This window comes from Acanthopagrus latus, chromosome 13 (assembly GCF_904848185.1).
Source record: "Acanthopagrus latus isolate v.2019 chromosome 13, fAcaLat1.1, whole genome shotgun sequence".
Lineage (NCBI taxonomy): Eukaryota > Metazoa > Chordata > Actinopteri > Spariformes > Sparidae > Acanthopagrus > Acanthopagrus latus.
In genome coordinates, this window is record NC_051051.1 from 4720586 (window position 1) to 4747952 (window position 27367).

The 27367-nt window shown below is 43.2% G+C and overlaps 1 protein-coding gene across 1 annotated transcript in view; it reads left to right on the top strand.

Moving 5' to 3' along the window:
* The first annotated feature begins 321 nt into the window (after positions 1 to 321).
* The window catches only part of fgf11b (fibroblast growth factor 11b), a 32966-nt gene continuing 5920 nt past the window's right edge, over positions 322 to 27367 (top strand). Inside the window, exons 1-3 of the mRNA XM_037118453.1 lie at positions 322 to 863; positions 21710 to 21820; positions 23201 to 23304. Coding sequence (XP_036974348.1) covers positions 671 to 863; positions 21710 to 21820; positions 23201 to 23304 — 408 coding nt within the window. The 5' untranslated portion in view covers positions 322 to 670. The remainder of the gene's footprint in view (positions 864 to 21709; positions 21821 to 23200; positions 23305 to 27367) is intronic.

The following is a 27367-nucleotide window of genomic DNA, read 5'->3' on the forward strand; positions in this document are numbered from 1 at the left end:
TGACGGACAGTTTGGTCTCTCTGGCGCTTTTAAGAGCTTCCTAGCATTCAAGATGATTCCACTTTTCCTCAGTAAAAGAGTTTTTTTTATATGTAAAACAAACTGAGCTCGTTCTCTTTGGTATTGTCTAGGTTATAGTTCTTTTTTTTTCATATATATATATATATATGATCTTTGTGAACTTTGCCCTCGAGGCTGTGACAGATGAGTAGTTGAGGAGGAGGAGGGGTAGAAATATGTCTCCATCTTCACCTCTTTAGAAGTCACCCAGTCTAACCTTGGTCTTTCTGTTGGTTTTCGTTTAAATGAAAATGTGACTGTGGCACTTTTTTCATGTGTGTCAGTGTCAGATCTCTATTTTCTGGTTAGAGTGGAGGCTTTACACTGGACTGCAGGTGAACTTGGATCCCTTCCCTGTTCGTCTCCTCTCCAAAGGGAACCCTCAAACTAAACTCTTCCCTGTTAACCCACTTAGACGCTCCGATCTCCCCTGTGGGGGCTTCTCTGAAGCGTCCGTCCTACTCTAGTTTTTTTTATTTATTAATTATTTATTTTTTGGGGGAGAGGAAAGCGAAAAAAAAAAGAGAGAGAGAGAAAAAGCCGAACCAAGCAAAAAGGGGGGTTACTGGGAAGGAAGACACCCCCCTCCCAAAGGTGAGAGGGGGGGAAGATGGCAGCTCTCGCCAGCTCTCTCATCAGACAGAAACGGGCGGTCAAGGACGACCAAGCCAACCGACCGGTAGCCAACAAGCGCAAGCCCTGTCCAAAGAGCAACAAGTCCCTGTGCCAGAAACAGATCCTGGTCTTGATCTCCAAAGTGCGACTATGCGGGGGTCGAAAAGGTCGAAACGAGAAGAGACCGGGTGAGTGACAGCTATCAGATTCCATCTTCCTCCACCGGCACCTCTTTTTCTCGCTCAGATGTTGAAATGAAAGCTGAACAAATGTGTGCTTTTACTTTTTATGAAAATGGAGTTTTTACATTTCACAATTAATCAAACACACAAAAAACAAACCTTTATTATAAAATCAGTTGAGTCTGTTGTCATGCTGTCAAGATTGCTAATTGTATGTGTTTTATATCAGTATAGATACATTTCTCGACTCAAATCAGGTTTAAGAAGAGTATATTTAGGTTGCCAGGTTGTTTTATTTCACACAGTTCAGGTCTCTTTTATTTCCTGTGCAGCTGAAACTATAGATCAACGTTGTACCTTTCCATCAGGGACAAGGAATCACTGGCATGACATCTAGTTTTTAACGTCTGTTTACCAGAGATTCACAGCTATCAGTGTAACATCTGTTGCCTTCATAGCTCATAAAAGCGTATAGTTTCACATCTGTGTTTTTTAAGGCAGCCAGCTTTTGCAGCTTCAACCAGTGACCAGTGGACGCTGCTGCACTCGGCTCTGCAGAGTAGAAATATTTAAAAAAAAAAAACAAGTTGTTGAATAAATGCATAACTCAGAATGGAACTTTTGCACTCCCAGACATATGATTATGTAGAAACCTGCAGAAACAATACAATTAGCTCAGTGGTTTCATGCACTCGACTCTCTCTTCCTGCAGAATGGGGGGAATTCAGTGCAACACACACAATTGCATACGATTGCACTGGAGACGTCTCCTGCAGCGAGGACAATCGTCAAAATGTAAATTCACAAACCTGCTGACTGCTTTGTGCAGAATATAGATTTCTATTTTGGCATTCACTAATTGAATCTGTGCAGAATCCAGTGAGTTTTGTACAGTTGATGTTTTGAAGAAAATTGAGAAATGAGCAGATAAAAAAATCAATTCTAATGTCACATCTAATTGAACTGATGCGGTTTGGATGAATCGACTGGATGTCATTTAAGATAATAACATTTCTTGCATTTTTTAATCACAAACAAACAAAAAGAGTGTGAGCTGTGGTCCAGCGTCACATCAGCATCACACATTTAAACATTTCACTGTTTGATCACAAAGGAAATGAGGTCTTGACACCCACAAGTGCAACACAGCCAGATCCTGTGTAAAAAAAACGTTCCTGTGCCTGAGAACTCTGTCAGGTTCTCTTCATGTACTTTCCCTTTGAAACTTCCAACACCGAGGCTCTGAATGGATAAATTATGTGATGTGGTGCCAACACCACCTTCTCTCTCAGCAACGTGCAAGAAAAATGTGCTACAACACAAATTAGTACACAACCTCCTTGATGTTGTGCATGTGGGTGAGGTGTGTGTGTGTGTGTGTATGTGTTGTCATATCCTTGTAACACTTTCCTATTCATAAATTATACAGAATCTTTGCTGTGTTCAACATTTAGTGGAATGTAAGCTTTATCGTTTTAATTTTTCTGATATGTAAACCTCTGTATATATTCTCATAATTGCTTTCTCTTTTTTTTTTCTAAATCGCACCATCGCATTAATTCAGGAGGGAGAATAATGTAACATCTTCATTTATCTGTGCGGGATTCTTTCTCTCCTGACTCGTAGAGCCCTGAATTATTTAATTCATGACTTAGAAGCTGTTTTGCCTTATTCATGCACAATTAGAGAGCGTAGTATGCTTAAGTTAAATTATGCATATTACAGAAAAATGTCGCTGAACAAACATCCTTCATAAAAGAGGCCACATGCTTTCATGGCTGATTGGGGAAGAAACCGTGAATTTAGAGTGTCCCCCCGTCCCCTCCCGTCTCTCCCCTCCTCTCCTCCCCCCTCCGGAGCTAAAGACTGCATCTAAGCTAGACTGAACGTGAGAATGATGAGCGATGAGCAGAGCTTTGTGCTTGATGAGGACTTTCATTTTCATTCTGCACCGGTCTGCTCACATGTGTCTGCCGCGCTTCAGACAGCATTGTGATTCAGAAACTTTTGAAGTCCGCCGCATGGCCCCCGAAAAGACCGATGTGCTGAGGATAAGAAACTGTTCGGCGTTTATTGTAAAAGAAAGCCTTAAATTGAAATCGCATGAAGTTTGTCTGGAGATAAAAATGCGTTGTGAGCATTCAGAGAGCTCTGTTGGTTTTATTAGGTGATGAACTTGTAAAGAGCTGCTGGCTCAACACGCTGTTGTCAAAGAGGTCAATACTCGAATCATATGCATTTCTGTAGTACTGAAACCTCCAGAGGCCAAATGTGACATAACAATAATAATAACAGTGTGGTCGCAAAGCTTTAATTCTGGGAATAAAAGTCAACACAACTGTAACTATATTTGCATCTGTTCTGTGTAGCCCGGACGAGCTCCCTTCTTTCATGAAACCGCCTGTAAGTTGTTTACATAACGATACCAGATGTTTGTCTGATGTCGCTGCGCCAAAAGGGATTCATAGTGTACATAAATGAAAGTGCTCCACACTCACATATCATTACAGTTATTGCCATTATGGCTTCGTGAGAAAATGAGTCCTTTGGTTTGTTCTGAGATAATCAGATCCAGGAGATATGTGATGCTTTTGGGTTCGAACACCTGGGTTCTACTGTTTGTGCTTGTTTGTGCACGTATCTGTGTGTACAAGGGTGGAGAAGGAAATAACACTTGAAAGCATTTCCTTGTTGTTCTTTATTAATTGCATTTATAATGGTCTTAAAGTGAAACTCTCGCCAAAATGCAACCTTGGATTTTTCTGAGTTAAACCTTCATGTGAAAGCGTAACTATGACGAAAAAGGCACTTTTAAGATTGACCATATTTTTGTTTTTGGCTCAAACTCATTTTCAGTAGGAGTGCTACGGGCACTTACATGCTAGCATCAAAATCGTCATTTTTAAACCACTAAGAAGGCTCCACACAACATGAAACTTTACTCGTAGTATCACCACGGGGGGCTACACATAGCTCCACTGGACCACATGCACTCTACCCAGACGTGTCGATCCCAGAGTGAGTTGTTCAAAAACGTTCTTTTTAGTAAACCCTGTGTACACAAACAATGTTCTCAATGCTGGTGTTCATGAAGTGGACGGTGTGCAGGACTCTTTATCCTGACAAATTAAAGTATAATCCAAGAGTCTACAGCTGTGCTTGTAGCTTCATTAGGCTTTATCAAATGCCAAATGCTAATGCTAGCAGGACAATGGAAAAATGTTGATGTTTAACCGCTAAGATACATTAATCTCCTATTTAGATCTGGTTACGACATTGGCCATTCAACCTTGCTTTCAGTTTTGCCCAGTGGCATCTCATGGTATTGCATAAAAAAACTCCCCATCAACCACCATTAAAAAAGACACCTTTGTATAAGTGTTAACAGCACATAACATCAATTATGACTCTTTCTATTATGAATTTTGATTAATGGAGGGTTTATATTTAAAGCCCTTGAGCCCAGAGAAGCAATTTGATAAGCTTAGACGCTATCACAATGTACACAATGTAAACTAAGCTGGAATTTACAGGTGGACTTACTGGGAGAAAGTAATCCCTTAAGTCAGAAGCTGAATGATATCTTTACCTTCACTATCTCACTATCTATTATCAAAATCTGTGGTATAATGTGCACGATGTTTATCATCTCAGTTTAGCATAATGCAGAGCCTAGGTTGATTGGAGCGTCATTAGTTTGGCGGGTATCCAGTCAGCAACCAAAGTATAGAACGAATAGTAAATCTGAGCTGATGATGGCACCAGAAAAGTCAGAGGAACATCAGTTTATTTGTCATATTTCCCCTGGCAGAATTAATTTATTTGACGGTGCTAGTGAGGATGTCAGGAGAGAGAGAGAACGTCAGTGGGACTCATTCTCTGTGGAACCAGGAATGTTTGTACATTTCGTGGCAATTCATCCGGTAGTTGTTCAGGTATTTCAGTCGTTGTAGAGACTATGATTAACTAAAGTCTTTGTGACCACTGATAAAGAAAACAATCCATGAAAATGGACTTTGGGAAAGTAGATTTCTTACCCTGAAATATAAATAACCTTGAACCCTGTACAGGCAAAAGAAAAGCAATGCCTGCTAGACTTTAACGTTTAAGTGTAAACCAGCTATGAAGTTACCCACTGTTTTTTTTTTTTTTTGGGGCCTCGAGTTTGGCAAAACAAACCGTCATCATCTTGGAATCTCTGGATGACCACATTTGGACGAGACAGTGGAGCTGGGGAGGAAATCCTGATTAGATCTGACTGAGAACCCTGAAGAAACGCTGCGGTGGTGAGCTGTCAATCACAAGGTAGCCACGTCAGGCAGCATACCCTGCTTTATCGTCTAATTCGCTCTGTTTACAAAACGAACATCAAGGTGCGTTGAAGAAGACTCGAAACTTCACTTCACCTGTAAATATTTTTTTTTTATTTGAGAGAAAGGAAAGAAACATTTCAGATGCTGACCTTTGACCATATATATACTGTATGTATGAACTAGGATTAGAGATGAGAGATTAAGTTTCCACATTAATGCAACACAAGAGCATATCTTCAGTAACAGGTTAATATCTTATTACCAGGAAATACATTTCTACAATTTCCTCACACAGCAGCGCCGTCACAGGGATTCTGTAGATTCTCCAACAGCTCTGTTTTTTTTTTTTTTTGAGAGGAGAGTTTTTGTCAGCTGTCATATTAGCATCACGCCAGCACACATAAGCTATATTTACTACTGCCATAAAGCAAACGGGGCTACTGGAATGATAGTGACGGACATAAACCCTGCTGCTTATACATGCGGTCGGTACAAAAGCTCACACTGGATGATGAGATCCATGACTAACGGCAGAATCTGCCTGTTTTTTTTTCCCCCGTTCTCGTCTCACGTCCTGTACATTCAAGTATGCTGGTCCGCCCGAAGGAAAAGAAGAAAACTCTCCCACCGCTGCCCTCGTTTCCAGATCGATTCGGCTCATTAATGTATAGCCGTTAATCAATAATCGCCCCCTTCGTTTGTTCAAGGTGGAATCTGACTTGGGAAAGGCAGGGATATCGAGCCACTTGCCCATGTGTGTCACTTTTAGTGCCTTTTCTCTAAAGTTAGATCAAATGAGCACAGGGTCCTAACACAAACACATGTGTGAGGGGAATACCAAAACAACCCCAAAAATCCAGAATTAGAAAAAGGAAAAATGTAGCTTTGTAAGATGACAAATGTCTCTCGACCTGCGGCAATAACGCTGTAAAAACACAAATATGCATTAAAAATAGCACCATCGTTAGCTGAGTCATTAGAAACTAATGCATGCAAATATAATTCAGACACCTCGTAGCAGTGAGTGGGCTGTTTGGCATGGAGGTTGCACTGTAGTATGTTGTAGGAGTAAGGCATCCGAGGAGGCGGCGGGGGGGCTACACGACGGTCGGGAACGCAAATGTAGGGCCCCAACGGCTGGCAAGAGGCAGACCAGGTTACAAGGAGACATCCAGCAGAGGATAGCATTAAGCTGACCCCAAGAGATCAGGGCCCCGCAAACTCGCTTACTCAACAACACCTGATCAGACAATGCAGTGTTAGGTAGCTTCTCATCAGAACTTTACTGACTGTGACAGGGGTCAGAGAGAGAGACAAAGAGGAAAGCAGGGGAAGGGAGGGAGAGTCGGCGCAGGTAAACAGAGAGTTTAAAGGGAAAATGAAAGGATATTACCGGTGTCAGAGGGGAAAAAAAACTGTAGCATGGGTGGCGTTTATGAGGGGGGGCGAACACGGATAAAGAAGCAATCAGAATATACAGGAAGGGAAGCAGCAGTGGAGATTAAAGGGAAGGTGGGTGGGTGCTGGAAAGCGCTGTGAATCAGTCTGTCATAGAGGCGGCGTGAGGAGAAGAACATGAGATGGGAAACCATGGGGCTGGATATTAACCGCCACAGCTTCCTCCCAACATGAAGTTCCCTCTCTTGTTTAACAATCTGTCTCAGAAAGTAGGTTGTTTTTAATTGAGAGCCGAGCATTTTTTTGCTCCTGTTTTAATGAATGTTGCAGGTGTTTTTTAGTTAAAGTCGCGTGTGTGTGTGTGGGTCGCGTTGATGACAGTGTGTGCCGGTTTGAAAATAGAAGCCTGTCACCTGGAAATAATGTGTGTATGCTACTTTTTTTAATGAAGCCATATGAGGGGGTTCGACACGTGTCATGGGTTAAAGGGCCTGAAAACACATTTTCTCTTACTGTTAGCAATGGGCTTCTGCCAAAATGTGGACGTTTTGATTATTTCTTCTAAGAGTTTGTGGGGTTTTTTTTTCATTTATTTGAGCACTACTGACTCATTTGAAGTGGGCAGAGCTTAGCTGGAAGATCGTGATGTCACATACATTCCATGCACCAATCACAATCAAAAAACATTCATATTAGATCCGATTACAGTCAGCGGGTCGCTAATGTTGCCAGATCTGACCCAGTGAAGCAGATAAGCTGAGTTTTTAGATATTTAATATTAATTATAAGAAATGTCCAAGCATGTATTATTACTACAGGTGCTCCGATTGATTGGGCACTGATCGTTATCGGCCGATATAGGTAGTCAAAAGTTTAATCAATCGTCTCTATATAACCCGATCAGAACACAGGAGCCACTTCCTCTATATGAATCACACGATTCTGCTGCTCGCCGGCTGCTAACAGCTAACTAGCTTATATCAATATGGATCTCCAGTGCCCTCTTGATTTAACCAGTGCAATATATTAGCAAGATCCCGCCAGCAAGCCGTTTTTTGGGACTGAGGGGATAGATGGACTGGTGAAGCGGAGCAATTCTCGCAATGTCAGATCTCGCACTGAGTCGCCAGTCAGTGATTATAACCGGCGCTGACGCGGCGCTGTGGAGGGAGATAACTACGGTAACAGCAGGGGAAGATGCACTCCACTGGCGTCAGAAGTAATCCGTTCAATTAATCGTTTAGGATTTGTATGTTTGTGATAAGTATCTTTTCTGTCGTCCTGCGTGGGAGGACGAAGTGGCGCTCTTTGTTTTCTGAGCCGTATAGCATGAAAGCTAACAGTAACCAGAGCTAACAGCTAACTGAGCTAACGACAAGCACAACTGTGCTGTTGTGCCCTCAGAAAACAGCAATAATCAGAGTTATGGTGGTATTAGGTAAAACCACTAAACCAGCACATCACTCTTCTGAATATCATTGCTGTTGTTTGAAGGGGAGGCAGGTTTAGGAATAAATTATATAAGCAATTTACTTTCAAACCTCTGGAATGATAGCGTATAACTTAACTTCAACAGTGTTGAGCACAGTGAGGACATTTTAGGACGATGACAAACTGTCTCTCAGCTGCCCTGAGAGTCGTGTGAAAGCCCTCAATAGGCAAGGTTCTTGGAAATATTTGTGAGAACATTTCTAAATGAAAAACAGGGTCTTTGTAGAAACGTCTTTGTATTTCTCACAGGACGGTTTTGAAGAATTATCTATTTGGCATCGTTATTATCGGAAACTAGGTTATCGTAACAGCACCCATCTTTAAAATGTTCAAACGACATCAAACCCCAATTGAAAGTTGAGAAACTTCCAACAGCGACAGCTTCCTGTTTGTCTGCGTCTCGATAAGACAAACAAAAGATTAGCGGTTGATTGCTTTTGAGGTCATGCAATTTCTGGGGATTTTCAGCTTTGAACAACCCTCGTTTCATCAGTTGGGATCTTAAATATCGGGTTACCAATTGGTATCAAACGACGAGGATGGGGGATGCAGATGCAGAGTAAGTAGGTGATCTAGTTTCTCGCTTCGACTTTTGTCCAAGATGTCCACATCCGATTAATCCACTTTGAAGCAAGAAAGTTTTGAGCTCCAATCTTTTTTGTCTTGTATAAAGTAAAAACCCGTTGGAGATTAAGGGGATTTATTTATGTATTTATTTTAATTTTGGAGGTTTATCTAACTTTGTGTCTCTGGGTTTCCCGGCACTCTTTAGACACTCTGCAAATAACGTCAATGGACATGAGGGGATCAGGGCGGATCAGGGACTTTTTTTTCCATGAGTATTACTGCAGTCTGAGTTTAGGGTTGGCTCGTGAAGAGATGTTGAGCTGTAGAGAGGCTGTTGACAATGGCCTTAAGTCTTATTCAAAGTGAGGGGCGGCGGGCGGGATGTGTGCACTCAGAAACCCCCTTTTGGTTTGCCGTCGTCCTGAAGATACCACCTTAGCCTCCCACACGTACCTGCTAAATTAAATCTGTGGGTGCTTTGATTAAAGCCGACTAGGACAGATTGAATTTTTTCCTCTAACAAGGGAAAGACAGCGAGGATGGAGGACACCTATCGAAGTAATGATGGGAAGACGAGGAGTGGGAGAGGGAGAGAAAATGGGGCCTGAACGAGAGACGTACTGCGAGAGAACGAGGAAGTGCTCTGATAAAGATGTGTCTCTGTGTACATGTGTACAGACAGTACGCAGTAAGACGGGACCAAATCAATAAAATCCAACTGTTTCATTTTACTCAAACGCCACTTCACATGGCAGGGCTTAAATCAGATTACATGTCAATACAGGCTTGCTAAAAACCCTGTAAAGGTTTATAGGCTCCTGGTTCTGTGTCACACCGGACACTTGGACATAGTCATTGTTATGCACTGTTTGGTAACTAGGGTGGTTGTCTGACACACAACTAGCGTTGCAGCCGTACACCTTGATATCAAAGTTGATTCTTATTGTACCATTTGCTTATTTAAGATATTGAAATCCAATTCTTTGTGACCGGAGGACTAAACACAGGAGGAAGTTGTCATTCCTTTATTGAACATTTGCAAGCGAGCGCTTCAACCATCAGCATGTAATAGCGTCCCGCTGAAGGCATCCTCTTGTGGGTTTTTTTTTCATATATATGCACACAACCCAACTTACGCCCACATCTGGAGTCTATACATCAACACACTTAACTATTATTGTTACCTTTTGGGACTCAAAGCCAAAGGATGAGCTACATCATAAAAGCCACCGACAGCTGAAGTGTTTACATTGATTATCTCCTTGGGGTCCTGGTATTCATAAGGACGCCACTTCATACACACCACCCACCTAAAATACTGATGTAGACTGCATGAACACACTCCAACAGGCGGCAGCACTCCCCAGTGGCAGATTCACAGCTGAATCAGAACTTAATCGAAGGTGATTTATGTGATGGAGGACAGATTAAGTGTCATGATTGCTGAAAAATTAATTGAAATGGGCCTTCAGTTTCAATTGAACTCCCCCAGTATTCTGTTCTACCCACCCTTGCCTATTGGAAACATCTGGGGCATTGCAGATGGCTCTGAAAATATGGCGGTTATATGACCTGTGTTGTCGTGTAGTCTGAAAGACGTCAGAAAACAAGACTTGATAGTCCAACAATGGTAAAGCCCTCAGTGCAGAGAAATTTGGAGAATCATGGCTAATTCTGCCTTATTATTATTTTGAAAATACAGATGTGAACCAAATATGAGTGGGAAATGGAATCAAACTATCAACGTATTCACAAACCATATGAACACAATCTACATATATTGATTCAGAATATCATCTGCGTATAAAAATAACGTCCTTGCAGCGCTTATCCAAACATCTGGTTTGTGCTTTGCTCACTGCCATGCTTGTTTGCGTGCTCTACATTCATTTCTCCAAGCATAGTACTTCTTTGTATGTCTGCACCTTTCAAAACTGTGTCAGCTGAACTTATTCTCAAACATTTTATTGCTGAAAATCTACAATGGATTCCCCCCTACCATGCCAAGCTGCTCCGAAGAGTCTATATTCATGGTTTTCTTCGTCTGTGTGGGAAAAGCGTAGCACTGAAGTGTTTCAGCACACAAATTGATGCAAGTTCAAATCCAGAGTCCTTCGGTCGTCCATCCCTGTGCTGTTTAGCTCGGTTGTTTGTTTACTTGTGTGATCATCACACGATCTGACAGAGGTCCGGACCCCTGTGGGAGTGCAGAGGAATGTTTGTGTTTGTTCTGCATATATTAAAGCGCCTATTTGTGTCCTTGCTGGAGGGTCCCTGGGGGAAAAAAAAGGGAAAGGTGAGGTGTGTTAGGGAGCTGTTTGAGCTCAGTGGTCTCGCTCTCGGTGTTTTTCTATGGAGCTCATGTAAAAAGCAGAGTCGAGTAATTGGAAAAAAAGAGGGGGTCGGCGATCTGGCAATTAGGGGTTGCATGCTACGGTCAAAAGAATTTCATTTCCTCTGAAAAAAGCTATTAAAATCAGGACGACGTGACATTTGCCGGGGTCTGTGCAAAAGAAAAGCATGTTTTCTTACATCTGGAGAACAAGATCTGAAGTCCAGGGCGTCTCACCAACATGCTGTTTTGACACATTTTACAATTGGATATTGCACTTGTGTGGCATGTTGCAATTCTGATCATGTTTTGATTAACTGTGCTGCCCTAATCACAATCTAATTAACGGCTATCACAATCTAATCTAAATTGAGATCTTGTTTTCTCAAATTTGAAATTCCCTGTAGATGTCAGAAAGACTCGGCCTGCTGAAAAGTCATTAGCGTGTGAACTAACCCAAAAGTTAGCATTGCCCTGGTTCCCTTGACAAGAAGCCTGTAAGGTTTTTTTTTCAATTGGATTATCTCATTTAAATACACTTAAGTTTATTATACTAACACATTTCGTTCAGCCAGCTATTCTTCACCAATGAACACCACTTTGATGACTTTTGGTAATGTGCTTAACCGTAAGCACTTTACCAAACTATACTATACACACTACAGTAAAATGTTCAGTCTGAGTCTTCATGTTTGGCGTTTAATGCAAATATTAATAATCTTATGTAGTCTTTTAAACTGGCTATTAAACAAGTAGAACAAAACTAAACAAATCTTTTAAGCTTGTGTTAAACCACAGAGCTTATTTCATGCATTTAACCAAAGAACATTACTTATTCCAGGCTCATTCCTGTGGCACATTTGTCCAGATCTGTGTAGCTGGAAACAAATGTAACAGGAAGTTTTTGCCTGAGAAGGAGATCGTCGACGCCATCGAGATCACTCATGATCGGGCTGCCCACACCAACTGAAGATTTCACCCTGAAGAAATGAAATTGTGTGCTATAATGCTATTAATGAAGCTGTGAGGCTGCAGGAGGCCGCCGCACCACTCCTGTGCCGGACGTGTTGTTAGCTGTCACTGATATGTTCCTGTCGAAATGCTAATGAAGCACATATGTGGATATTGAACGTGTGTCGGGGAAGCAGTGCGAGTCCTATTTGCCTCTGCTCGTGTTTGACATGCTCTTGTCAGCACCATTAATAAGCAGCAATAACTCCGCCGCACTCATGTGAGCTGCCGCCCTTGTCACGTGGGGGGATGATTTATGAAGCCTTGAATCTTGAATTAAGAGGCCATTGTTGGAGCTGCAGGTGATGTGATACACCTCATTCGTTGCTATTCCATCTTTAACCTCGCCCCCCCCATCCACCCCCCCGCCCTGTTCCGCTGTCCCTCCTCTCCATCCTTTGCAACATCCTTTTTCAACCTGTCTTCCCCTATCTCCTCTCCCTCCCTCTCAGGCTTGTCACACTCTGTATCTTTGTATTGCTCTATCGCTCCATCACTGCCTTTTTCTCCTGCTCTTGCTATCCTTACCTCTTATTATTTCTGGACAAACGTAGAGCGTTCCCTCAGTAGTGCCTCCACGCCGTTAACCAGTTTCCATGACTTGATTCCTCGCTTGCTCCTCTCCTACTCTCCCCCTCTGTATCTTCCCAGAAGGTTGATAATTACTAGCAGCACTGTAGAGCTCATGGCCCAGTTTAGAAAAGAAAAAAAAAAGGAGGAACCATGTTCTCCTTTTATTAGAAGCAGAATCAAACGCCGACACAGGAGACAGACTTTCCCTCTTTCTTGCATATGTGCAGTACACATGCACATAAGTGCACGCATGCATACAGGAAGAGTGAGCGCTAGAGGTATGTAGAGTGCAGGTGAGAGTGAAAGAGAGAGCACGATGAGGAGGGAGGGGAGAGTCAGGGAGTCCTGAAAATATAAGCCGAGGAAAACCCCTGTTGTTTGGTTCAGTCAGAGCGGCACCAGAAGAAGAAATGCCCTTGGCGGCTCAGTCATGCAGGCCCCCAGTAATTACCTCCAACCTTATCAAGAGGAGCTCGGCTGGAGGGAGATCAGCGGGCGACATACTGAGCTCAAATCAAGCCAGATAAATACATTAGTGTAATGATAACCAACACCGAGCCATACACTACACTGATTAGCGATAAACCTCAACCACTGCTTATTTTTCAGGGCAATCACATCGCGGAGACGGGGTTTAAGTGTCCTTGATGGCAGCCGTGATGCATGAAGTGATTACCTCGGGTTCTTATGTGCATTGACCTCATTTATACAGACACACACATAATTGCGGTGTGAATGGCTGTACTATAACATGAGGCTCCGGTCTCCCCCAGGTGATTTTCAGAATCATTATCGGTGCTATATGTAAATTGATGAGGGGCATCCCGGTGTAAAGCGTGCAGAGAGTACTGCTTGCAAACCCGGCGGCGTTCGGAGGCTATGATCTCTGCTGCTTTTTACAAAACTTGCACTAAATCATCTGTTTACCTCTGTCTGAAGATTTGCAACCTAAATATTTCACCACAAAAGAACAGAACCAGACGATACTGGACACCCTTCAAACTTATACATCAACCATGCTGAAAGTCAATTTTAGAAATCCTGCAGCGTTTATTTTTTAAATTGCTCACTTAATCCAGCTGTAGGGATCCTTTCTTTTTAAAGGTTGGCATATTGGACCTCCACAAAGTGGTCCACAGCACCGACAGCATCATCATCATTACTGCCCACCTCATCTTGGGAAAGAGGTAGTAGTCTGAAGGTGCTAAATCAGGTTAATATTGCAGGTGTTTGACAGGTTCGACAAAATCCACATTCCCTGGATGGCAGCCATCGACACTGTCCTTCAGCCCTCCCTGTCCTGGTGGAAGAGCACTCCTCTTCCAGCTCTCTACATCGGATCTTCCTGATTTTTGTCTCAGGAGACTGGCGATCGGCAAAAGTTTTTGTAATAGTGTGACACTTTTCCAGGTAGTCCACCAGCAACTTTGCTTCCCAGAAAACATAAGTCGTTACTTTACATGCAGACCTCACAGATTTGTCTTTCTTGGGAGTGTTTCCATCATTCTGATTGTTCTGTCCTCTCTGGTTGGAAGCGGTGGACCAAGGTCTCACCCATGCTTCTGAATTACTGGAGATAATCTCTCAGGATCTGCCTCAAAAAAAAGCAAGACTGTTCATTAACATGCTGTGATGAATCTGCTTTAGGTCGTAGTTCAGTGTGTATAACTGTGCACACATGTTCCTGAGAGATACCCTGCACTAATCTACCATTAGCTTATATGTTGATCTGTCAAGATCAAGCTGTGAATCTCGTCAATGGTCTCCACTGTTGATTTTCTCAGAAGGTGCTGACTTGCAGTGTTCAGTTACTCTAGACCGAAACCTCAAATGTTATCAAGCTCAAACTTTCTGCATAATCACTCAAAGAGCCGAACTGCACATGCATGAAACAAAAGCTCTATTAACCAGTTACACACAGTGTCTGCAAGAAGAAGTGAAAATGTGACTTACAGTGTATATACTGTATCTGTTAAGAAGCTCCATCCCTTCAGGCACTCTCTCTACACACTCGCTTTTCCCGCTTGTCAACTGCAAGTCATGTTTCCCTTCACGTGTGGGGGAGGTCACTTGGAAGCGGGCCTGCTGATGAGTCAACATGTTGTCGGGTGCGCTGACAACCCCTGAGCGCTGATGTACATAAACAGACAGGGAGCCCTCTCTGACCCACACTCCACTGACCTGGATCGGCGAATGTTTCCTGTCACTCAATCCCACACGTGTCCCGGGAGTGATGAATGCAGTTGCACACCCCTTCTGTCTGCAGGGAAATACCCAGGACAGTCGAGGCTGCAGGTTTTGCGTTTCTGGCATGAGTTAGTGAACGTTTTTCCGCAAAGCAGCTGTGGGTGTGCTCACCCTGAAAGATAACGGGCTCTTTTAACATCAGAGCCCAGATGCACCTCACAGTAGATGCCTCACACCTGATAGGAAAGATGTTGTTGGGTTAATCATGATTACCAGTCCCAATTGGCTCAAGAGAGGAGAAATGGAATATTTTGCTTTAAGCCTGCTCGTTTCCCCCCCTTTTTTTTACTTTAATTGGGAAAAATATATGTCTTGAACTGGAGCTTCATTTTCAATTCTAAAAGCGAACTTTATTCTCATGTCATCGCACGCTAGTCAAATCGCCAGGGCTCTCCTGAACAGTCAGTTCTTCTGTACAGCACTTGGGTAAATAAACTCAGATGATGCTTCGCTTCAAACGTTCGGGCCATAATTCTTTTGGGTTATGGTCTTATAAGACAACAAACGCTTTCAGCTCCCTGCCATATAAAATACGCTCTTACTGTTTGAATACACGCATGCCCTAACATTCCCCAAATCACTAAACATGACCTTTGAGTCAGGAGCTTTTTCCGAGTTATCGTCTCCTCTGTTTACCCCTGTGGAGCCGTAGAGAGACTACATGTGCACACTACGCATCCTCGTGAAACAAACACAGGCTTTTTTTTTTTTGCTCATGCAAACAACTCTGTGTGCTTTGCTAATCCGACCAGAGGTAGACTGCTGTCAGAGTGTGTCACGATCCGTCAGTGTGCTTCTCCGGGGCTTATGAAGGGGGGAGAAAGAAAAGTTGGCTTGGCACAAACTGTTAAGTTTAAAAGGGCCACGTGTGGTCTGTGCATCTGGAGGGAGCATTGTGAGGAGAGAAATAATCCTGATTACGTCGTCAGAGTCGCCGAAAATATTGATTTTCATACATTCTATGCTGCAGTTTGTAGTGTATCATTCACCAGCACTAGCTTTCTCACTCTCTCTCTGCCCAACATGGCCGTGCTGTCTCTCACACACACTTGTGTGGTATTTTCATCAGTCCTGAGTAATCTGATCACAAGGAGACAAGTTCATGTGGATGCCCCCAAGATGCATTGTAAACACTTTTGAGATATGATCACGAAGGCCACAATCAGAGGCGGTGTGGTCCACGCCGACATGTGTTCTCACGTCTTTAACTCAGTTTACACTAACTGTATTTTTAAAAAGACACCATTTAATTGATGGCAAATGTGACATTTTTACAAATACAGTAATAAGTAATCAGTGAAGGTAACATCTTTGTCACCCGCAGAAAGAAATCATGCAATTTTGTGAGTTGTTGTTGTTGTTGTTAATTTTTTGACCGTAAATTATGTGAAATTATACGCTGAGTTTTTTGTCTTTTTGTCCGAGTGATCAACGTGTTTATTTGCGTATAGAACCGATAAGTGAGATCCGATCGCAAGCAGTTACTCGAGATGCAGGTCGCGACTTGTGTCAAAACCCAGGTGTAAAGCTGTCCACTTGTGATCGGATCACTCGGGACGGATGGTAATACCACGTCTGAGCGGCCTCTCTGTGCTGTCACTCGCCTCATTCACTCCTTTTTGTCATGGTGTTATAGGATATTCAAGATGGCGATGCAAAGCCTCCGTGGTCGGGTTTGTTGACAAAGAAAACAGCAGGAGTTCTGCTCAGAAATACTTTAAATTTGAGGAATATAAGGAAGGGAAGGACACAGGCATTCTTACCAGTCAGTGCACACAAAAGTATCTATAACATTAAGCAACACACCTTTAGGAAACGTAAGGCTGACCACTTTACAGAGTTTTGCAAGGTTTCTGACGGCGCCGATTTCCCCATCACTGAGGCAATAGACAAAATGGCCCCGTAAACTGTTGTTGGTAAGTATGTTGTCCTCTTGTTGGCCCAACAGCCATCTGTAATTCTCAAATCTGAGCTAATCCCCCCCCCAGAGCTATCAAGCCTGAGGAATCTCAGACAGCAGGGTCTCAGCTGACGGGAAAATGCTTTGACTTAGATGCTGCTATGTACGTATACACAGTGTACAAGCCTTGTTATGTTTATCTCCAATGATACCAGACATGGCGATATATATATATATCGATATTTTTCAAGGCAGAAATTGCAGTGCTGTGACAACACTACGCTCTCTGATGTTATCTCATCACTTGGGTTTGCAGACTGAAGTTGTGGGAACGTGGACAGGGAAGGTCTAATGAAAGTCGCCATCCAGTTGCATTATAGGAAAATTAGGTATCCGCTTGTTTTTGTGGATTCTGAGCCAGCGCTAAGGACAAACGTCAGGATTGTTTTTGACCATTCCTTTTTTAAAGCCGTCTCCTGCAATTTGCTCGATTAAGCTGCAAAACACAATCTTGCAAGAGCCCCTTTGTTTTAACTCATGCAGCAGATTTGAAGGTAAAAACAATAGGAAGGCATCCAGTGTGAAACACTCTACATATAAAATGGAAAGCAGCATTAAAAGATTTTACATTAATTACTGTCAGAGTGCCACAAAAGCCTGTAAAGTCAGTGAAGGACGAGACGATATCAAGGCACAAACGGATCCTCAGTGTGGGGACGTTCTGTGTGATGCACTCCCTTCTACCCATTTTTGATGAAAGGTTACTCAGGAAACAATGTGATGCGTTTGTTGAAACTTTGACGCATGCACCGCTGAAATCAACACACAGCGACATTAACAACGAGAACAGAGTGTGTGTGTGTGTGTGTTATGCAGCTACAGATGCTGTCAAGACTGCGAGAGGGGAGCAGTGGGCAGAATAAGCACGGGGACGTAGCGCATCTCTTGCTATTTGATTACAGCGAGTCGAGGCAGTGTTGTGATTATGCACAGTTTTGTTCATTTGCATGTTGTTAAAAAGCCTCGTAGCGCTGAACTATTAGAGCCCCCCCCAAAAAAAAACAAAGCTTCAGAAGTTCACAGCAGATAAACACACACGTAGAAAAAAAAAGTGTAACTCATTCATCATTTTGAATTAATGAGTCAGTTCATCACTATACAGTATATTGATCTTGGACCCGTATTACAGTGTTCATTGCAACAGAAGCTGTTACGCCTGGGCGCCTGCAGTAGCCGTGGTCAGAGGACTCATTCTTAAGATTTGGTCCTCGAGGATGAACTGATTAGAACTTGGTCGTAACACAAGAATTTATTCACCGATCAGAAAAGATTTGTTGTGTTTTGTGCAGCAACATCCAGATCTGAAGCACCGTCTGCTGCTTTAACTTGGTCTTCTATCAGAATCAGCTTTTATTGGCCAAACATGGAAACACCTACAAGGCATTTGACTCTTTTTTTCCCATTTCCCTGAATGAACTTTCACCACAATCAACATACAGCGTAAACTCCTGCACAAGCTCATCGGTTTTTAACTGATACCGAGCGTCACTTTGCTATTATACCACGTACACCAAGCTCCTCATCAGTCCTACGTACACCATTAAGATTAGTCTCTAAGTGAGGACAGTATATTAGTTCAAAGTCTGCACTATATATGTTATATCAGTCTGGACGGACTTGCATGAGAACTGCAAACTGACTGGCTAATGGTGTCAGACAGCGGGCGGTAATTAGTTTCCTTTTTTCACCAAAATGACGAGGCAATGTCACATTCATATAACTGCATAAATTCATGATCCTGTTAGACCATTCTCAGTTAAGTCACCATCAACCTCCTTCAGCAAATTTGGAATATGTTCAAGTCAAGAACATTCTGATTAGATGCACGTTGGAAATAAAGTTGTAATAATTACAGGGGAAACAAGGTGAGGACTCAAATGCAGACAAGACACGGGAGGCAGGATCGAGGAAACAAAAGCTGAACGATACAAAAACCAAAGACAAAGAAGCAGTAAAAGCAGAGTACAAATCAATGAAAACACACAAGGAACAAAAACCAGAAAGATACCAACAGGGAGACACTGGTGGGAAACGTCACGGGAACAAACTGACAAACACATGAGGGAGAACAACGACTATATACAGACACTAATGAGGGGATGAGGAACAGGTGGAGTGAGGAGGGAGAAGGATAGGTGAGGGAATGGAATGGGAAAACACTGGAAGGAGGGAAAAACACACAAAGGGAGGAAGTGAAAAGGAAGATGAGAGCACAATTTCGCAATAAAACAGGAAATACAAGAACACAAAAACCGGGATCATGACGATAAGACTGTAAAAACCTTATTCTGAACACTGACTAACATGTACCCCACATTCCACAAGACCACAACTTCTTTAACAACTTTATAATTCAGTCTCAAGGGAAAAAAAAAAGAGTGCATTTGCTGTGCGCCCACATTACCATAAAAATAAAGGCGTGCTGACTTCTAGAGACAAAATATGACATTGGGCCTAAAATGGTACAAAGTTGCAATATGGTAATAAGGTGGCAAGAGTCCACCAGAGCTGTTTTTTTGTTTCATCATCTCTGAATCTGTGAATACAACTGTTGTTGTTTTAGCTGGGAGCATCGCTTCATTACCATGGATACAGTGGATGGCGCTGCGACGGGGATTCAGAAGACGAGAGCCGGCCCCTCTAAGTGAAACATTAGTTTTAGTGCCCCTGACACCGAGCATGGGAGTTCTGATTGCAGCCATATTGCGCAAGCCGTCTATTGAATTCCTGCCTAAATGTGCTCTTTTTTTCCCGAGCACATACAGCCGTCACTCTTAATGAAATGACAGTGTCATCTCATTTCGCTCTGTTCCCTGACTGTCCCACCGCTCGCCACTCTTCTCCCTGATCCTCCCACTTTCCCTTTCTTTCTCTCTCTCTCTTCCTCATCTCTCTGTTTTGCGTCTGCGGGGACGAGTAACGAACACCCCCCCACCCCCACTCCCGACTCTGATTGGACGATGTATGAAGTTATTAGGTGGGATGAAAGTGTACACAACTCAAAGGGGTATGAAAATGGAATAGGGGAGAAAAAGAAGAAGAAGAAGAAAGTGCTGGAGCGGAGATGCTGAAATGTTTTGACAAGCGGCTTTGAAAGCCAGAGAGGATAGGGAGCGCTGCAGATGGAACAATGGGAGTAGGTCACAGTTTCACTGATGCCTGCACCCTGGCACACTTCCTTTGGGAAATTGTCCTACAGATCTCATCCCCCTGCATCTTCTGCCACTCTCTCCCTGCGCTAGTCCGAGGAAGACAGGCAGATTGCGCAGTGCCCTAGGTCCTTCCTCCAGGGAGAGCGTGCGAGGGCATTGTGCGCGAGTTTAGCAGAGGGGGGAACTCCCGGATGGCCCTCGTTCCTCCAGAGGTGTCGTCATAAACTGCCTCTTCATCTATGTTTCATCTCCCTTATTAAAGCTGCAGCAAAGGAGCCTGGTCACTTCCTTTAAAACACTCAGCTTTAAGCTATAAGCGAGGGGGGACCTACAGTACAAGGTTCTCCTCATAGCCGGGCGGAGGCAGCGACTCATCGAGGCTCGGGAGACAATTTAGACTTCCACAACACACGGAGTGTTTCTAGTAATTGGGGGGGGGGGGGCGGGACTACCGGTGACGTCTGAGAGCTGCTGCAAAGGTTCTGTCGGTTGCTTAAATGAACGCAAAGTAGGCTGCAGGGACTCCGCTCATGAAACATTCAGCCTCTCCATTCGCCCTCCGTCTTCTCCTGCACCACCCGGCCCCGCTTGATTATTTATCTTTTATTTAGCGGGAGACAGACCAACTCTCTCACTTGACTTCACCCTGTGATGGACCCGGCTCCTGCTAAAAATACCACTGGCAGCAGCAGAGAGGACTGACGGGTTAGCTCAAGTTACTCAGGCGTTTTATTTACTGGTTAGCCGATGTTACACATCCCCAGCGTTAGGTGGATTAGTCCGAGACTGTAGCTTTGGCAACTCACTCATTAACTAAGAAATGTCTTCTCTCCTCAAGAGAGTAAAAATCTCTTACTCTTAACAAGACGTATACAACAGAAATAGCTGCGTTCTCTTGTTTTACTCTGAAGCGTTCGTCTATTATGGTAATGATGTCAGAGATCAATCATCCTGTGTTCTGTCCCTCATGGGGAAACTCCCTAAAGTCATCACAACAATGCCAAATAAGCCTTTCAGGTGACTTTGATATGTCTAACTTTGATATTTCTCATATATATCCCTGATGCAGTTGATAAAAGACAGTTTGCGCTTTTGTTATTTGAATTCTGGAAATTAACGAGCAGAATCTTAAGTAAGGTATTACATACCATTACATCAGTATGTAAGGTATATCAGATATCATCAGCCGACATTTTCTTGCCACAGATTCGTCAGTATCGTCCTACATGTTGCTTAATATTTCCCGATATAAAAATGTTCTTTTTATGGATTATAATGCAGAAAAAGATGCTCGGATTAAAGTTAGGGAAGGCGATTCTGGAGAAAGACAGTTGATTGTTGAAGCTTATTCCCATGTCGTTGAATACGTTGGATCAGTATTCGGACAATGACAATCGTAACATGCTCATGATCAGCAGATATAATGATAAATGTTTAACACCATCACCATCTCTTAGTGTAGCATGATGGCACGCTCTCACTTTCTGACGGTAAGTTGTTTGATGGCACGAGACAAACGCTAGTGGATAACCCGAATTCCTTACAAATAAACCAGCCAGGATTTGTCCTCTGGGACCTTGAATGTTTGTGCGAACTGCAGTGCGATCCATCCAACAGACATCAACTATTCCAGGGTTTTAGATATTACAAATAAACCACGTTCCAACGATAAATATTACCCGCAGGAAGACTGACTGAGAAACGTACGTGACTAACCCTTTCTCTTTCAGGACCTACACATCAGCGAGTGTCGTTTCTGCTCTCGACCTCTGTCTAACACGATGTTGTTTCCCTGTGCTCTCTTGCAGAGCCGCAGCTGAAGGGCATTGTTACCCGGCTATACAGCCAACATGGATACTACCTGCAGATGCAGCCTGACGGCACCATGGACAGCACAAGGGATGAAAGCAGCTCATTTTGTGAGTGTGTTTGTTTGTGTGTGTGTGTGTGTGTGTCTCTGTCTACTGCCTACACGTCTGCTTGTGGTGGCGTCGTGCAATTCTAATCAAATTATCCACAGTCTAGTCTCCAGCTCCCCAATAGGGGAACAAGGCAGAAAAACCATACTGTACTTGAACGCATGAAACATCATTATATAGCCCAAGTATGGAAACAGCTTATACGCTCACTGAGGAGCTGTAATCCAACTCTGCAAAGTTAATGCTGCACTGAACGCAGTGAGCTATACAGAACCACAGCAGGTGTCACGCTGTGCTATAGGGGGCTGAAGAGTCAAAGTCAGGAGTTTTTTCAGCTCATCTGTCTAATTAGTTCCAAGTCGCACTGTTATATATTTCACTTCTGCATGTCAAGCAATTAAGCAAATCTTTTTTGCCCTTGGCACGGCAGATGTGTTTATCCTTAAAGAGCCATCTGCGCTTTTGTTTTCAAATCGCCAGTATCGATTCGCAATGTTTGAAGTTTCACAAAATCCCCCCAAAAGCAAAGGGTGCTGTCTGAATTTAAGTCACGCTGAGTACAGCGTCACAGATGAGAGGGGGAGGAGGCGACACGCAGCCCCAGGCCGGGACTCCAACCCGGGGCCGCTGCAGCAAGGACAGAGCCTCTGTACATGGGACGCCCACTCTACTGCACACTGGGCTACTGAGCGCCCTAAAACCCAAAACTCTTGACATTATGATCACCTGTAACACAGGGTTGTGTGTTTCCTTGCGTTACCATCTAAGCTAGGCTACTTTCTGAGTCTTAAAGTAAATGTATTTGTTTATTTTGATTACGGATCATTAGACACAGGCTCATGTTTCAGAGGCAGTCAGTTGTTGGACAGTGAGGAAAAAGAATTCATGCATAGAAATCAAAATTTTGGAAGCATAAAGAAGTCTAGAGGTCACCACCTGCACTGTTGAGATCACACTCAGACTTCAGGATGTAATTAAAATTTGTTTGAATCTTTCACTGTCAACAGGCTCAATGTAACAAACCCAGTCGCTGTATCTGTCCGTCCACTTTTCCACCTTCTCTCCTCTGAGCCCTCTTTGCAGCAGGACATCTCCGTTATGTTCCAGGTTTAGAGGCGATGTGTGGCATAGTGAAGGTGACATGGCGTTGTGTTTACATCAACATAAACTCTGAGAGGTCACTGTATTTTTGGGCTTATGGAAAGATATAGCACGCAGCAGCAGTGACACTGCGTTGTGACATTCAGCCTTAATAATGAAAAAAAAAAAACACACTCTGCTGCAAAAACACAGCACTGTGGTTTTGTTTTCACAGTCTTCTCTAACTTCTTCTTTTCATTGCTCTCACTGTCTCTTTCCAACTTTATTTCCCCAATCTAGCACAGTTCAACTTAATTCCAGTGGGACTGCGGATTGTGGCAATCCAGGGGGCAAAGACAGGCCTGTACCTTGCCATGAATAGCGAAGGATACCTCTATACCTCGGTATGTATACCCTGCAGATCGGTCACATGGTGAACATAGAATTGAGGATGAGAATAAGATGGATGGTTTACGGATCTGTGGCCGTAAATTCCACAGTGAAGAAGGATTTCCAAGAGACCAGTGGACAAAGGCAGTTGTGTGTTGTGCTTTTTTTAAGTTTAAGTGTGTATGAATGTTTGAGGGAGAAAGGTGAGACCCAGAGAGGCGGAGTGTCGAGAGACAGGGTGACAACCTGTGAGACGACCTGCATGAGTATTCCAATTAGTTTCGGAGAGCCTGTCGGAGGATCCGGGGTCTCGAGTGCAGGAACCGCTGACGGATTTTGAGTCCGGGGCAGGTGGGAAACATGGCAAGTGGGCACCTTATGTTTCTTTCTGTTTTAAATTTCATATCAGTACTTTTTTTTTTCACCTTTTGTTTTGTCAAGTTCACACGCTCACATAATGACCGTGAACAAGATTTCGAATCAGTTTTTAGATGCGGGTAAAATAAAAAAGGACGGTCCAACTGATTTGTCGCATTAACGTACATTAAACTAGATGGATTACATTCCAAAGATAGGGAAGCAGAAATGTGTGAGCAGTTAGAGGGAGGCGTGAAAGAGAGATGGGGAACACTTACAAGCACAGTACTCACGACAGTGTTACTATAACGACTTGTTTTGTTTCATATAGTCGAGCTGCAAACATCTGCTCTTAAACACAGTATCAGAGAAGATCAACCAGTTATTCTTAAGAACTTCATTTAGTGCAAATTTAGTGCATGTATTAGCAGGAGGCGTTGTCTTCATCGAACTGAGCGTCGACTGGACGTTCTAGTGAGAGCGTTCCCCTGTGACAATGTTAGTTCGGGTGCGCACTCTGATCGGCTCCTCGCACAGTGCTGTAAAACTGCTTTAGCGTCATGAAAACCCACATTTTTTTGCAAGGAAGCTCAACGAGCGAGGGGTCGTCTAATCAAACTCTCATGAAACTGTCTAAACCAGGCATTACTGCTTCATGACAGACCAAGACTCTGTTGCTATATCGCCTATTTATAGCCCTAAAATCATATTTTAGTGTTCTATTACGCCACAAAAGAGTAAGATTGTTGTGTGTATTTAAATAGTACATAGTAACAATACATTATAGTACAGTACAGCAGTATATATATCTATATATAATGTAACAAATGGGATGTTCTCACTCCATCGTGTACTGTGATGGTTTCAGCCTGGATGTGTGGGGAAATGATATGCACAAAGTGGTTTTATGCATATGAGATGTAAAGGAGAAAGCATCATCCGCCTCTGCGAGAGTTAAATCTTGAATTATGGCAAATGCGCCACCTCCTATTATCTCCTGAGCCCCTGATTAGCATGCAGCAGACTTTGGTGCCTTCGCCTCTGCGAACAGAGAGGAAGAAAAGGGATTTCCTCGGCACCCAGTCGATAGCTGCGCTGCATCCCACACTGACCTCCTTCAGAGAATCTCCTCTCGCGTCAACCACGTACAGTTACAGGACCGCGTTGATACGGGCACACCGCAATGTAACAGCTGCCTCCTCGCGTAACATCATGCATGTCTGATTTTATGACTCCCATTGCGTTCTCTATAATGTATCTCATGTGCTAATTTGCCGGTGTAGGAGGGAGTGCAGGTGGCGTGATGTGGCCCATTCACACGTATCATTGTGCTGTAAAGAGCATGTTTTTTACACTTAGAAGGCGCCAAGAGAGCGCAAGCAATGTCTCCATTTACGATGAAATAAGCTCGTCACTGTCATCCTCAGGAGAGTCGGGGTGACTGACAGAGTGACTAGTTGCTTCCCTTCCAGCTATTTTCCTCATCCCCCCTGTGATACCGCCTCTTCTGCTGCTAGCTGATAGTAATTATGCTGTTTTCTCCCGAACAACTCGTAGTTTTTTTCCTCGCATTCCTGACACGCGCATGTTGCGGTCAGGTTGTGGGGCCGAGGCTCTGTAACAAGCACAGAAAAATCCACTGCTTCCTTCTCAGCCTCGCTACCTGTAGGTGACAACAGGAAATGGCTGATCCTGATTTAAAAATAGAGCTTGGCTCATTCGTGCCCCATTTTATAATCTATGTGCTCTGGAAAACTCCTCGTAGACAGATGGAAAGAGAAAGAGGGAAAATGGCTTGTGCTGAAGGAAGCTGAGGTGACTGTTGACGGGCAAGTTCTCACAGAGAGAAGTTTTTGTCGCAATCAGGATTTCAGACGTGGGTCCTGCCTGTTATTCTAAAAAATGTGATGCTTTTAATGCAGGCAGTTTTTAAAGCACGTCACCATCGGTCAATGAATGCAAAGAATAAGAGGAGTCCATCTGGACATATTATACAGGATTGGTATCAAAAATGAAACCTATCAAATTGCAATCCCCCCCTTTTTTTTTTTTACTGCACAGCACTGTTTTTTTTTTTGTTCACCTCAGCCAGCTTGTGTTGCAGCGCTGCTCTCCTCTATCACCACCGGCTCTACAGTCTGAGCATTTCACTGCATGTCTGAGAGAAAATTAACGTCTTTTTTGACCCACGTGAAAGTCATTAAGTATCTTTCCACAACCTCTCACCTCCGCCTGTGACCCCCACACCACTCACACAACCCTACTTTGAAATGCTACACTTTACTACTGAACAATAATCATAATAATAACTTAGTAAAGAGGGGAAACATTGCACTACTGTATCACTGCTGGGCTCATTTTGGACAGGTTAAAAACAAATGATCACACATTACCCACAATGCAACTTAACCACCGGAGTTTATCAGATTACATGCAGCTACCTCTGGGATCAAAATGTTTTATACTCACCAATGAAGAACTATACAATGCAGGAATGTAGTTAGTCTGCAGTTAACTAAGTTTTCAATAATCATAATCATTTATGCAAAATGATGAGTTCAATATTTTTAAAGTTTAGTAGCATGCAACCTTTTGTTTACTGTCCCACCCCTCCACGCTGACTTTACTATCCGGTCTCATTTCAGCAGTTTCATTCAGGATTACATCCAGTGGACTGGTTGTTTACTACTTCACAAAGTAATCTTTCAGGCACATGGCAAGTACAATAAGTTCAAGCAGCGGATTCACGATTTTTTAATCAGTGCGTTTGTTGCTTTCACCACTTAAAAATGACAAATGAGGTCGGCGGCGGGTCGTTGTAGCTGTTGCCGACTCTGTAAACATGTTAATTCAGTAACTTGATATCAGGCCAAACGTAATCACGTCTGTTGTCTGCTTTAAACGCTCTCTGCAGCTGGTGTCTGCGCTCGACCGAAGGTTGTTTGTGACGGATGATCACTGTGTTACAGAAGAGTGCAGACCAGAAGTGGACCGAGGTCTAGTGATGCATCGTTAATCTAGAAATCGGACAGGATCAGGGCGGAGAAAACGTGACCGGGACATCCTATTCTGTTTTTTTCTGTAACATGTATTACGACTTAAATATACTGTTATGTAAGAATACATATTGTTCATTGTTTTTATCGGCACCTGGAAACAATGCGATACCACCAGGTAGGGGCGACGACCTTTGAATAACATCCAAACCGTGTGAATATCAAATAGCATTTTTGCTTGAAAGGCCCATCGCTGATTGCAGTATGAAAAAAAAAAACAAAACAGACATTTTCACCAGATAAATTGAACAGGCTTCGCATGTGATGTCACGGTGGGTGGAGGTCACCATGGTTACAACCACTGAATGGCAGAAAGACGACTGAGGGGCACCTTTATTTACCATGTTTATCAAGTGCTAAAACACAAAATATATATATATATATATATATCTGAAATGTCAAATAACTGAATGCTTGACCTCACACATACTGTGATGTGGTTATTGCTGATGCAAATTTTGCGATATCGTTGCTGAAACAACATCTGAAAATTTTATAAAAATATGTAATTGTAATCCTTATATATATCAACGCATGCCATCCATCTGCACTGCTCTCCAGTACAAAACACCATTTTTACCTGCGCTGAAATGCGCCATTCACAGTGGATGACTTTAAGCCAAAAGTCACATTGTGAGAATTTGGTTACTGGCTGTCTTTGGTC